The sequence below is a fragment of the Ursus arctos genome, unplaced genomic scaffold (genome assembly GCF_023065955.2).
Source record: "Ursus arctos isolate Adak ecotype North America unplaced genomic scaffold, UrsArc2.0 scaffold_16, whole genome shotgun sequence".
NCBI classification, from domain to species: Eukaryota; Metazoa; Chordata; class Mammalia; order Carnivora; family Ursidae; genus Ursus; species Ursus arctos.
The window spans coordinates 37,277,806-37,290,970 of NW_026622830.1; the positions used below are offsets into that span (position 1 = coordinate 37,277,806).

General features: G+C 46.4%; 1 protein-coding gene across 2 annotated transcripts in view; it reads left to right on the top strand.

The window, feature by feature from the left end:
* ISM1 (isthmin 1) overlaps window positions 1-4,617 on the top strand; it is a 75,912-nt gene extending 71,295 nt beyond the window's left edge. For both annotated transcript variants that reach the window (XM_048222315.2, XM_026503018.4), the window contains exon 6: window positions 2,885-4,617. In XM_048222315.2, the coding sequence (XP_048078272.1) occupies window positions 2,885-3,402 (518 nt within the window). In that variant the 3' untranslated portion in view covers window positions 3,403-4,617. The remainder of the gene's footprint in view (window positions 1-2,884) is intronic.
* Window positions 4,618-13,165: the final 8,548 nt, after the last annotated feature.

The following is a 13,165-nucleotide window of genomic DNA, read 5'->3' on the forward strand; positions in this document are numbered from 1 at the left end:
TTCATGTGCTTCGGGATGCAATTCTTTACTACAGAAAGGTGAGACTCCTTCTGTCACATTTTGCGTGCCACCCAAAACTTCTTCAACCTCGGCCAAACGGGAGGCAGTTTGGAAATTCTGTGTGACCCAGGGCTTCCTCCTCAGTCCTTCACATGCACAAACTACCTTTGGCAGGAGCCTTCTGCAAACACGGTGCATTCGACTACCCCACCCCTGTCGCCCCAAAATAAATTAGAGACTAAATGTGGGAAATTTACATAAAATGGTAGAGCAACAAAGGTTGTCTCTTGGGGACAGAGAGCTTCTCAGGTATGTTCGTATTGCACACCCTACAACAGGCAGCTGCTTACTTTTTGCAGAGGACAGGTCCAGTTGCACAAGGCCACAGCTGAGGTGTGACTAAGGAAACATAGAGATGAGTAGGGATGGTGTCAGTTGGGTTCTGGGCAGGAACAAACATGACACACTGAAATCAGGTAATTGAGGAGCATTCGATGAGGGTCTATTGGCAAAGGTGTGGTGAGCAGTGTACGATGGACACCGAGAAGGGGTTGACAGAACAGTGGGAAGCCCTTACCGCCCCTTGGCCTGAAGGGACCAGAGTAGCTGTGTGGAGAGGGCTACCCACCAGCACTCCTGGCTGTCAGAAGGGTGTAGCCAACCTGCAACAGTGAGGGAGGAGCAAACACCTTGACCTCACTGTCCTTTCTCTCCCTGGTCTCTGGCTCAACCCAGAAAGAAGTCAGGGCTCAAGGGGCCCATTGATACAGTCCACATAGGACAGCCTTCCAGGGCAAGGAAACACATGGAATGAGGATAGAGAAGGACAAACCAAAGATGCCTCCCTGAGATGGGACACAGCTTGATCTGCACAAGGTCATTTGTCAACCTGGTGGTGCCTCAGTTATCTGATCTGTCAAATGGTATGAGGTGATAGGGCCCACTTATATAGCTAGTGTAGAATTGAATGAGTCAATATTGGCAAAGCATTTAGAACATTTCCATCAGACTGAACACCTACCAAGTTTGATAAATAAAAATAAGTCAGCGTATGTTCTAAAGGTACGTGGATTATGATGACCTTCCACTCTGGAAGGAAAATAACAAAGCCATTTTCTAGAGCCTCCCTGAATATTGTTTCTGAAGACCCTGCCTTCTAAAGGAGACCCTCACTGGCTTTGCAGGCACCCATTTCCCAGGAGGGAGCCTGCGTTCTCTCACTACTGTTCAGTCAGGGGCTCACGGGGCTGGAATCTTAGCGCTCAGGCGTGAACAGAGCTTAGCGCATCCCTGCTGGCAGTACCCCAGACCCCGTGCTGTGGGCTCCCTACCTTCCTCCAGCGTAATCCTCCTCGCACGTTAGGAGACGGGTGTTCTTTTCATCTCCAGTCTAGAGAAGAGGATACTGGAGCACAGGGAGGGAGAATACCTGCACGAGGGCATGAGCTACCAAATGGTCGAGCTGGAATTCGAGCCCAGGCAGCAGAACACAGGCTCCCACACTCCTCATCTTAGGCCAGGCCTTTCTGAGCTCCTGAAAGACACCCCATCTCTCTCTTCCACATTCCACTGTAGAGAAGCCTGAGTCCTCCTCCAAACTTCCCCCAACCTGTCCCTATCCTGGCCACTTGATTCCTTCTTTGGGCACCACCAGCCTCCCAGGCACCTGGGTCAGAGATGTCTCTCTTCCTTCACCCTCAAGCCCACCCAGGCCTGGCGACCCTAACTCTCTGAGCACACTTGCTCCTTCCTGTTCCCTCCCTTCCCATCTGGACTCCTGCAACTGATATCAGCCCTGAACACATCTTCTTACTGTACAGCTCCGCCAAGAGCTCGCTGTCCTTAATAACCCCCCGTAGTTCCCTAGAGTCCCGTGAACAAGCCTAATTGCACTGAAGAGCCCCCTGATGTGACACCAATAGCCTGACCCCAACTGTGTTCCGCACCCCCAGACAACCCCAGCAGATTTTTTCTGCTCAACCTTGGTGTATTCACGTGGCCTGTTCCTGGAGCCAGTCGTTCCCATGGGGCAGGGCAGGGCCAGCACAAACATATCTTGGTTTTTCAAATAAAACCAGGAATCTACATTCATAAACTGGAACCACCTAAGTCTTAAATTATTTCAACAATTAATTACTTAATTGGCAATGAAGTCAGCATATTTTTAACATTGTAAGGTGCAAGTACAACAACCTCCAGGGGCAGGTTCTGGCTGGAAGCCTAGAGGTCAATGGCGTCTGGCCCAAATATTAAGTTCCCTAAAAGCAGGGGCCAGCAGCCCCTTCCTCTTTGAGGCATCTTATCACACAGATTTACGTTCAGGGCTTGTCACTCTCTGGTGCCTGTGGTTAAGAGATGAGGCCACCGGCTGTAGTTTAAACCAGTCCGTGAGTGGCACAAATAAGACTTGGCCCCATCAGTTCACCTTTGAGGCACTTTCTGCCTTGTCACCAGATACTTAAACAGGAGATTCAAAATTGCCCTTTGAATTATTGTTCATTTTGTTATAGGGGATAGTGGAGTTATCCCCCTGTCCTCCCTGTTTTTCCCAGATGCCTACTAAACTTCAGGGATAATAATATCCTATATTTTCAGAAAACAAGACCGACGAAGCAATTGTAATGGTAATATCTAGGCGATGGCAGACAGCTAGTCACGGCTCAAGTATCAAATCTCTACTTTTCTGTGTCTGAAAACTTTTCATAGAATAAACTGGGGAGGAGGTAGCCTTGTAAATAAAATTCCCAAGTTCGGGGGCGGGGGCCGGTGAGCACAACCGAACCAAGGTCTGGTGGCCGCAGGGGAGAGGGGACGAGCTGACTTCAGTGCTAACCTGCCGCCCGTGTTGCATGTGGTGAGAGGGTTTCTCTGTGGCCTTTCGCAGACACGGACAGCTGTGAGCGGTGGATGAGCTGCAAAAGTGAGTTCTTAAAGAAGTACATGCACAAGGTGATCAATGACCTGCCCAGCTGCCCCTGCTCCTACCCCACCGAGGTGGCCTACAGCACGGCGGACATCTTCGACCGCATCAAGCGCAAGGACTTCCGCTGGAAGGACGCCAGTGGGCCCAAGGAGAAGCTGGAGATCTACAAGCCCACGGCCCGCTACTGCATTCGCTCCATGCTGTCCCTGGAGAGCACCACGCTGGCCGCCCAGCACTGTTGCTATGGCGACAACATGCAGCTCATCACCAGGGGCAAAGGGGCGGGGACACCCAACCTCATCAGCACCGAGTTCTCAGCCGAGCTCCACTACAAGGTGGACGTCCTGCCCTGGATTATCTGCAAGGGCGACTGGAGCAGGTACAACGAGGCCCGGCCTCCCAACAACGGACAGAAGTGCACGGAGAGCCCCTCCGACGAGGATTACATCAAGCAGTTCCAAGAGGCCAGGGAGTACTAAGGAGAAGCCACCTCCGGCCTTTGTGACACAAGAGCGCTGCGCTGATCTGCCGCGGGGGCAGAGTCCGTCTTATCCGCATCCGTGGATATTTGTATATACCACGTGGGTATTTTCCATAACTCACACTCGGGGTGCGCACCAGGCCCGGTGACTGCCGTCCGAAGCCACCTTGCCGTCCGAAATGGCCCGCAGAGCTCCTTGGAATCTCTCCCAGGGCCGATGTCGGTGGGAGGGAGAGGACAAAGGAGCCAGAAGAACCTGGAAGCCGCAGTGGGTGCGATTCGATTCGATTCGATTCGCGCCCAGATCCTGCGTTTCCTGGAGAAGCAAAGAGGGAAGGACTGAGTTGTACACGTTCTAAGCGGTTTTTATATATAACTTATTTAATATGAATGTGACTTAAGCATAACCTTTTCGCTGGAGTTGTGAAACTGTTTAATCACTTCTGTGAGAGTTCAGACAGGGGCTTAAGGAGGTGGAAGAGAAAGGGAATTTTGGAGTATTTTTTTTTTTAACTAAATAACTCAACGGACATGTATCAAAAACAAGAAATGCCCACCTTAAACCAAATGTTCTTTAGTTATGAGGCACCTTGCTGGAGTCTCAGCTTCCAAAATGCCCTTGCCTAAGATTGGATAGGGGGTGGGGGACACAGGGGTATGATGGGGCAAATCTGAGGACTGGTTTTAAATAGGCTTTAAAATAAAAAGTCAATATTAGCATAATGCTATAATTCTACTAAAAGTCTTCAGAGCGGCAGAAGTTCTGCTCAGGTCTTAGTGGGAGGTTCAGAAGGCGACGGGAAGGTCAGACATAAAAACAGGTAGTAGCACTTTTCCAAAAGAAAAAATAAAAGCAAAATAGATGGGGAAAGAACACGGACCTCATTTCATCTATTTTATTCTAATACCATCGTAACAATTTTTTTTCTCCACCAATATATTACCAGTAAATACCTATAAAAAGAGTAGGGGGACTCAAATCTAGAAAATCCTAATTTTTTTATGTTTTAAGAAAGGGAAAAAAAACTACATTATTTTTGTAAAGTATTTATTGAGTCATTGAGTCTTATGCGTCCAGTAATTGTAATATGACCTGGTTCTGTAGTGTGGAACTTAGGACAAAGAGTTTGTTCTTACGCAATTTTTACTTGCAAAACTCCAGGAAAAGAGAATATATCATAAAATCATAATAAAATGTGTTACCTGCAATAAATGTGTTACCTGCGAATATTTATGATGCAAACACCATAAAGAGTAAGCCCAGGGTGTCAAGGCAGGAGAGAGGAAGGTTCAAACCCGGTGGGAATAAAAGGCTGATTGATTGATGTGATGGTGGGTGGTATAACTCACGGCATCTTTGGCACCAAGAATGTCAAGCCAGTCCCCAGGAGTCTGAACACAGTGACACACAGGTAAGTTTTTGCCCTCTCCGAGCTAAGAAAGAGCTAAGAAAAGCAGGCCAGACCAAAGGCTTAAGAGAGTTCAGGTGAGGGGCGTCTGGGTGGCTCAGTTGGTTAAGCATCCAACTCTTAATTTTGGCTCAGATCATGATCTCAGGGTTGTGAGATTGAGCCCCGTGTCAGGCTCCGTGCTGGGCTTGGAGCTTGCTTAAGCTTCTCTCTCTCTCCCTCCCCCTCCCCTATCTCCCTCCCCATCCCTTTCCAAAACAAAAAACAAAACAAAAAAAAAGACTGTCTAGGTGAGCAGGACTGCTTCCAGACAAAATTCTGCAATGACAGAAGTAAGTAGAACTACTCATCATGCAGATTATTCCTTTTCCAGATGAGAAAACCAAAACCCAGAAAAAAAATAATATATCACATTGGACCCATCTTTCATTTCCTAGCCTAACACTCTTTCTACTATATTAAATCGTCGGTGTCCTGGTGGTGTCCTTGGTATTCTTGACCCCACCCTTAAGTTCCCCTAATAAAATCTGTTCTTTTGGAAAAGCTCTTATCAATCATTTACACTTTAGAATGAATTACCCCTGTATTTCCCTTCTCAGAATATTTATATGTAAGAGCTCTTTCTAATTATGACATGAGAAGCCTTATCGACATCTGAAGGAATTTTAAGCAACTGAACTGATAGGGAGAGAATCAATACATCTATATATCAGGGAAGCAGATTTGGTTTCTAATAACAGGAAAACTATTTTTGCAGAGAGTTGGTTGCAATGGATTGCATTGCCTTTGAGGTGGTGAGTTCCCTGCTGGGACAGGTATTCAAGCAAAGACTGGAGATGAAGCACATGCGAAGCTCAGCTGAGTCATGAGAGAAAAAAATGTACAACAATAACACCCTCTGATAAATGCTTTTTTAAGGGCAAGTGCAAAGTACTATGGGAATACAGGCAGGAATCAAGGAAGTGCTTGTTGAGGCTAATGGAGTAGTGGTATTTCATAAGGCAGCAAAGAGGGAGCGGGAAGTGGATGCATTTGGAGTTAGAAAAAAGTAAGAACAAAAACAAGGAACTAGGAATGAGCTTGGTGTTTTCTGAAGGCCAGTATGTTTCGAGTGATGAGCAGAGGAACAAGAGTGGTAAGTTTTGGAGCTAATCTAAGCTGTCTTTATTAAGGATTTAGCATGGAAGATTAAAAGGGACAGAGCTCTTTCCTACTAAAGTGAGAATGACTGATATGAGCCATATTTTCAATGGGCTCTTTGCCTTTTCTTTGCCAGACCTTGCTGGTCAAATAAAATGAGAGTGGGAAGGTGAGGTGAACTGGAGGCAGGGGAGGGCCCCTGTGCTCTTTGCCTACTGAATACATCCCCAGTCTCCTGTAGGTCATCAGGTTAGTGCCACACCTCTGGAAGTTTGCTGAGCTATGGTCCGCCTCTATCAGGATAAGCTAGTTTTCAGTCCCAAGCCAATGAGTGATGCTCAGAGAGCCAGAACCCCTCTGCTCGGGTATCTGATAAAGACAAAGCAATCTTACCGTCTTTTCAGCACAGTGCCTCAAGCCGGCCCCAGGATAACCCCAAGTAATTCCCTCCTTGCAAGTGGATCATGGGCTCAGGGGCCAACTTCGCCTGCAGCAGAGTATGCTGCCTGCACCCTCACCGGCAGCACCTGCATATGACCCCCTCAGCAAGTGCTCTACAAAGGCCTCTCATCGGATTTTTTGCTCCTTCGCTTCTCCCTGGAAAAAGAGCCCCTTTTCTAATCCACTGGGCCTCTTGGGTACCACGTGTGAGCAAGCCAATAGGGCCAAACAGAGACGCCCAAGGCCCTCTAGTGGCCGCACGTGGGAAAGTCGAGGAAGAGGACTGGGACACACAGAGCTTTCTCTTTGGCCCCAGGACAATAGTCCACCATGATTACAGCCCCCGGAGTGTTTCTCTCTGTGTAGCCCAGCAGCCAGGAGGTTAGCGTTCTCCAGCCTAACGTCAGGGACCCAAGAACAGGTACTATACTCGCCTCTCCTTCCTGAGCGCACACTTTGCGCCCTTGTGCTGCTCACTTTCCCGTGAGAGGCAGGCATCCTACATCACGTCCTTTCACAGATGAGGACAAAGAAGCCCAGCAAGGTTAATGAACTTGCCCGAAGTCCTAACGCTCCACAAATGGCAGAGCTGGCTGAAGCCAGTCCTTTCTAACCACCAAGCCAGCATTCGTAATCTTAATCCTTGTCCTACCCCCTTCCTAAGTCTTCCTGACACTCACAGGATCAGGTTGGTTTTTGTTTGTTTTTCTCTAACTCGCTCTGCCTTTACTCAAATTGTTCAAATCTGACAAATGTCCCTGCATCAACCCTTCCGGTGGCTCGCATTGGGCACAGAGGCTCTGGCTTTATCTGTACATAGTCTGCTCAGCTCTGTCGTTCGGTAAGAGGACACTTGCTCCTGTAGTTGAGCCCTTGCTCTGGTTGGGTCAGTAACCAAGCTCAGCGTTTCTAGAAGAGCAGAGTCTGGCCTGTTTTCCCTCCTGCAGGCAAGCCCCATGCTGTTGCCGGTTGGGGGGGCCTCAGAGGCAGGTATTGTGTTCCTCACTTTTCCACACCCCGAGTTCCTAGCACTGCACCGGGCAGACGTCAGGCAATGGGCAGAGAGGGTTAAGAATTTGAAGGTTGACTCAAGCGCCCTGTATTTCAGTCCCGGCTCCCACACCTGCCTGCTGGGTTCCACTGGACACATTAATCAGCCTCTGTGCACTTCTGTTTCCTCATACAGTTGTTACGAGAACAAAGATAAGAGCCACGAAGCTCCTGGGGCCTGTCAGATACCGTGTGCGATGAAGGCTGGACGTTGGGATTTAGTCATTTGGCAACTATATACTGAACATCTCCGAGTTGCCAGGCAGTGCTCCAGCTGCCAGAGATAAAACAGGACACAAATCCGAGTCTTCCTGTTGGAGGGCAGACAGCCGAAAAACAAATAAGTACATAATCTGCGATAATGATAAGTGATATAAAGAAAAATAAATTATTTGATCACACACGTATGTTGCATTCTTTATGGCAATACTAGTTGCTATAATAGATAATCCTCAAAATCACAGTGGCTGAACACAGTAAAAATCTAGGGTCTGTTTCTGGTCACGTGGTTCTCCTCTAAGTGATGACCCAGGGGTCCGGGCTCCTTCCATATTGTGACTTGGCTATCTTCAAGCCGTGGCTCTCTAGGATGTCCCAGGGGTCATCTCTACTCATCTCTACTCCAGCCTGCTTGAAGAGTAAAGAGCGGGCAGGACAAGCATAAAGGTTTGTGTAGGTCAAGCAGAGAAGTACTGTACGTCATTTCCCATCTCCACAGCTCTGTTCCATGCCACACTCTTCTGCGAGGACAATTGGGAAATAGAGTTTGGGGCATTGGGGTGCAGGAAGCCGAGATAGGCTATGTGAGCGCTTTCAGCCAGTGTCTGTCACAGAGGTAGACCACCAGCTTACCTGGTTACACAAGGCAGGAACCAAAGCCAGTGGAAGGGACTCTGGATGGGCCCAAAGTAGGCCACCAAAGAAGAGAGGTCCTCCCCAGCCCCTCACCATCTACCACATCATATTATAGTGCCAAACTGGGCCTCAGTTTACTATCTACCAATTGGATAAGACCACCTGTCCTATCTACTCATTGGCACATCTCCCTTGGCACGTACCACACTTCCTGCACATCTGTGTCCACCAGCCCAACTCTCAACTGGAAACTTCTGGAAGCCTTTGCCTGATAGCTTTCTCTGGGCAGTGGGGTCCCTTGGCTTGCATAGGAACAGACTGAAGTGTCAGGGAGTTAACGGTGCCCCCCAGGAGCACTTAACAGTTGACCGAGAGGAGCCATGTTGGTGAACACCCCAGCTTCCTCACCCTCACGTGGGGCAATCCTGAAGCATATTTTATACTCTTCTCGGAGCTCCCAGGGGGACAGAGCTCCAGTCACCCACAGTGGTAACTTGCTTTGCTAATTTATTAGCGTCCGTCCCATCCCTGTGTTTCTTCCGCACTCCCCTTCGGTTGCTCGCTGGAATCATCTCTCCAGTGTGCTACGTGCTCAGATCATTCTCTCTGGATTCTCTTCTGGGGGGAGTCCCAAACCAAGACATAACTTTATGCTTCAATACTTAATGAGTGCTATTCGAATATAAGCTTACTGTTATTATCAGCATGCTCGTGAGAAGGTGAGGCTTTGCTGTTGGCGAGAGCTCTACCCAAAAGGGAAGTTCAATCTCATTCTGACCAGACTTTGGTGCGTCACTAGATTTTTGAGCTCTTACAAAACAAAGTAATAAGCCCCCAGTTTTTATGATTCGACCCAACAGACAGAAAATGACTCTGCCAGATGCCTCTAAAAATTGCTGAACACCTTCTCCTAATTTTCGAATCCATCTCCTTGCTGACTATAAAGCAGCCCGGCTCCACGGACCACACTTTGAGTAGCACTGTTCTACTCAACTGAGCGGCAGTGAGCAGGGCTTCCGGCCTGACATACGAAATCACGTAAAAGCTTCACAGGAAGTTATGTGTGGGGAGGGAAGAGGATGGGGTTCTCCCTTTGTCATCCACTTACAGTTTCCAATGGAAAAATGTGTGGGTTGTCACCATTATGCCTGCACTATTTCAGACTAATTAAAGGCTTGCCGCAGTAATTACTGGGTGGCTATGCACAGGAACATACATCCATGCATACAGATCCTGAATACAGTAGTATAAATTAAGACAGAAAGCTTACAGCCTGTTGCTTTTTCTGAGGCTTAGGATTGGTTTACCATACGGGATTAGAAGAAGAGGGGCACTTTCTGGGATCAGAAGGTAAGACTTCTTAGGAAACAAATTTATGGGACTAGCAACTCTTTGTTGAACCAGAAGAACAAAGCTTAGAGACAGTTTGGGGTTTTTTGTTTGGTTTGGTTTGGTTTTTGTTTTTGATTTTTTCTCTCTCTTTTTTTTAAGATTTTATTTATTTATTTGACAGAGATAGAGACAGCCAGCGAGAGAGGGAACACAAGCAGGGGGAGTGGGAGAGGAAGAAGCAGGCTCATAGTGGAGGAGCCTGATGTGGGGCTCGATCCCATAATGCCGGGATCACGCCCTGAGCCGAAGGCAGACGCTTAACCACTGTGCCACCCCGGCGCCCCGTGTTTTTGATTTTTTTCCAACTCCATCTCCACGGAGAGGTTTGGAAAGCCAACGTATACAGATCAGTGCCTTGCCTGGAATGGCAAAAAGAGCATCATCCCGACCATTTCAGCAGCAGGGGAGTTTGTGGGGGGCTTGGATTGAGACCCAGCTGCAAAAGCAAAGCTGGGTAAGAATTTTATGACTTTGCTAATTTTCTATCTGTTCTGGGAGTAATAAATGTGCCCTTACAGATATTCACGATTGCCCTCAAAATAAAATAAAATAACAACTTTTAAATGGCACAGAAAAGCCTTTCATTCTTGAGGCATGTAATTCATGGATGATTTTCAAAATGTCATGTTTGAATTGGGAAAGTAACATTTCTTACATTAACGGGCCAGTTGCTTCAAGAACATGACTCAAAGGATATAAAAATTTCAAGCCTGACTTTTAAAAAAGAAAAGAGGATTTTTTTTTTTCTATGCAGCTAAGTTGATTTTTCAGAAAGGTCATGGTTACATATTAGGTTTATTTGCCATGGAAGGGAATGGTCTAAATGAAGTACACCTTTAATTCCTTAGTGAAAGGGAGCAGTAGCAGAACTTAACAAGCGCTGCTGCGAAATTTCACACCAATAGACATGCGGTTTTGCTTTATCTAGTCTGTCCTCCTTTACTCCCTCCTACACCCAGCTTGGGTTTTGTTTTGTTTTATCTCTGGAGAGCTTAGTAAATGGACAAGGAGGTGGGGGAAGGCAAAGAGAAAAGCCAGGGTTTCCCAGGACAAAATCCTTTCTGGAGCTTCTGAAGTAACTCATTGCCCCTGCTGTTGATATAACGAAAGTGAGGTCTTTACACAGGGGAAGACTGGGGAGACCTGCACCACGAATGTGGTCCTGTCCCCAAGGAACCTTCAAATCTCCCCTCAGGGACCAGCCCTGACCAGGAAGAGATTTCCAGAGGCCTCATGCCTCAGAGCCATGTGATGAGGATTCCTCCAGTCAGAAGAGAGTGGGGTGTTCAGCGCTGATTGCTCGGGAGGGAAGGACTTTCTTCAAGAATGTTTTTGGGTTCTCACCTGGGGACTGACTCTGCTGAACAGAGGCCAAGGTTGCCTTCTCCAGGTCTCAGAAAAAAGCCCTCTGTGGAGCAACGCTTGAGCACTCCGTCCTGCTCTTACAGGATAGTATGAGGAGAAAGAAAAGGAGGAAAGCAGGGGTCCTGTTCTAGAAAGATAAAGGCTGGTTCACGCCAGTCACCATCAGCAAATGTAAAAAAACTGAAGCTTGAGATAAAAGCAAACTCACTCTGTGTTTTCTCTTCTTCAAGATTTCTACCCTGTGCCATTCCAATCGCCTTCCCCACCGCTCCTCAGTCATTCCTTCTACCACCCAACCGGCCATTTGGTAGCCAACTTCCATTCTTTGTGGCCGATCCTTTTTTTTTTTTTTTTTCAAATACTCTTCAATAAATAAATAAATAAACCCTTCGAACATTTGATTGATGTATAACATACAATCGGAAAAATGTACATGTGTCATAAACGTGTGGCTCAGTGAATTTTCACAAAGTGAATGCACTTGTGACCAAAGTCAAGAAAGAGAATAGAAGGTTCGTGAGGGAGCTCCCTGGGATGAAGTGTTTTCTATCTCGATTATGGTGGTGGCTACCCAACTCAAGGCATTTGTCAAAATTCATTGAATTGGGCCCTTTTAGAAAAAATTAAATTGCATCAAATGTAAATTTTACCTCAACACCAAATAACTAAACATTCCCATCACTCCCGTGCCACCTGCCACTTAGTACCCACTTCCTACCAAAAGGAATCAGTATCGAGACCCGAGATTGGTTTTGCCTGATTTCAAACATTGGTGAACGCCTGCAGCACACGCTCGCAGAGGTCTGGTATCCTTAGTTCTGCCTCATGTTGTGAGAGTCTTCCATATTGCTGTTCGTAGTTATCGGTCATTCATTCTCACCACTGTCTAGTTTGCACGTCTCTATTTACCTTTTCTACCATTTGGGTGGTTGCCCGTTTGGAGCTTTTACAAACAGCACTGCTGTGAACCGTCCAAGGTGTCCTTCGTGTCCGTCTGCACACAATTCTACTGGGAGTGGAATTAACAGGTCCTAGGACGTGTACAACTTTAGCAGATACTGTCCAAGCGTTTTCCAAAGTCCTTGCATTGGTTGACATTCTATCCAGGAGTGGTTGAAGGTTTTGGTTCTTTGATCAGTTTTGGTTCTACCCCCTACACGAAGCCTTCTTTGATATTTTTATTCTTTAGATTTGTTAAGGTATGTGTACTGAGCACCTACTGTGTGCTTGTCAAAATTCACCATGCTGGATACTGGAGTCACAAAAAGGGACAGACAGGAACCTGTCGTAAATGAAAGGTTCAGTGGGGTGACTAATTCAGACGACTGAAATACAATGTGATAGGTACCATGGGACCAGAAGAGGTTGTGATTAATTACAACAGTTGTAATAAGTCAGAGTTGCCACATTTTACTTAGGAAAAAAAAAAGTCTGATAATACCAAGTGTTGGCAAGATGGTGAAAAAACAGAAATTCTTATTGCCACTGCTTATGGGGATATAAATTGGGGGATAATTTGACTATACCTAGTATAGTGGATGCTGTAAAGTAGATAGGGCAGAAGTCACCAGTTTCACTCCTGAGGGCTTTCCTTATATTGCCAAAAATTGAAAACAACTTAATTGTCTCCCAACAGGAATGGACATATAAACCATGTATTAATAAGATAAAATGTCATCCAGTTGTTAAAATATATGATCTAAAGCTATGCATGCTGTCGCAGACGTGTCATAAACATATAATATGTAAAAGAGGAAATTTCAAATGGACCTCTAAAGTATTACCCAATTTCAATAATCTAGAAACTCAGAAAACAATGTCTGGACACTGACATAGGTAATAGTACTAAATTACGCAAGGGAAGGCTAACCACCCACTTCAAGGTGACAGTTACTTCTGGGGATGGATGACAATGAGTGGGTGGAAAAGGTGGAAAACATTAGAGGTAATACGTTATTTCTTTTTTTAAAAAAAAGGAAACCTAAAATATACTGCAAGATACTAATACTGGTTAAATCTGAGCATTGGGTAATGAACAATTGTTACATTATTTTCTGTATATGTGATGTATTTTAAACTAAGTATTAAAAGTACACCAAACTGAAAAGA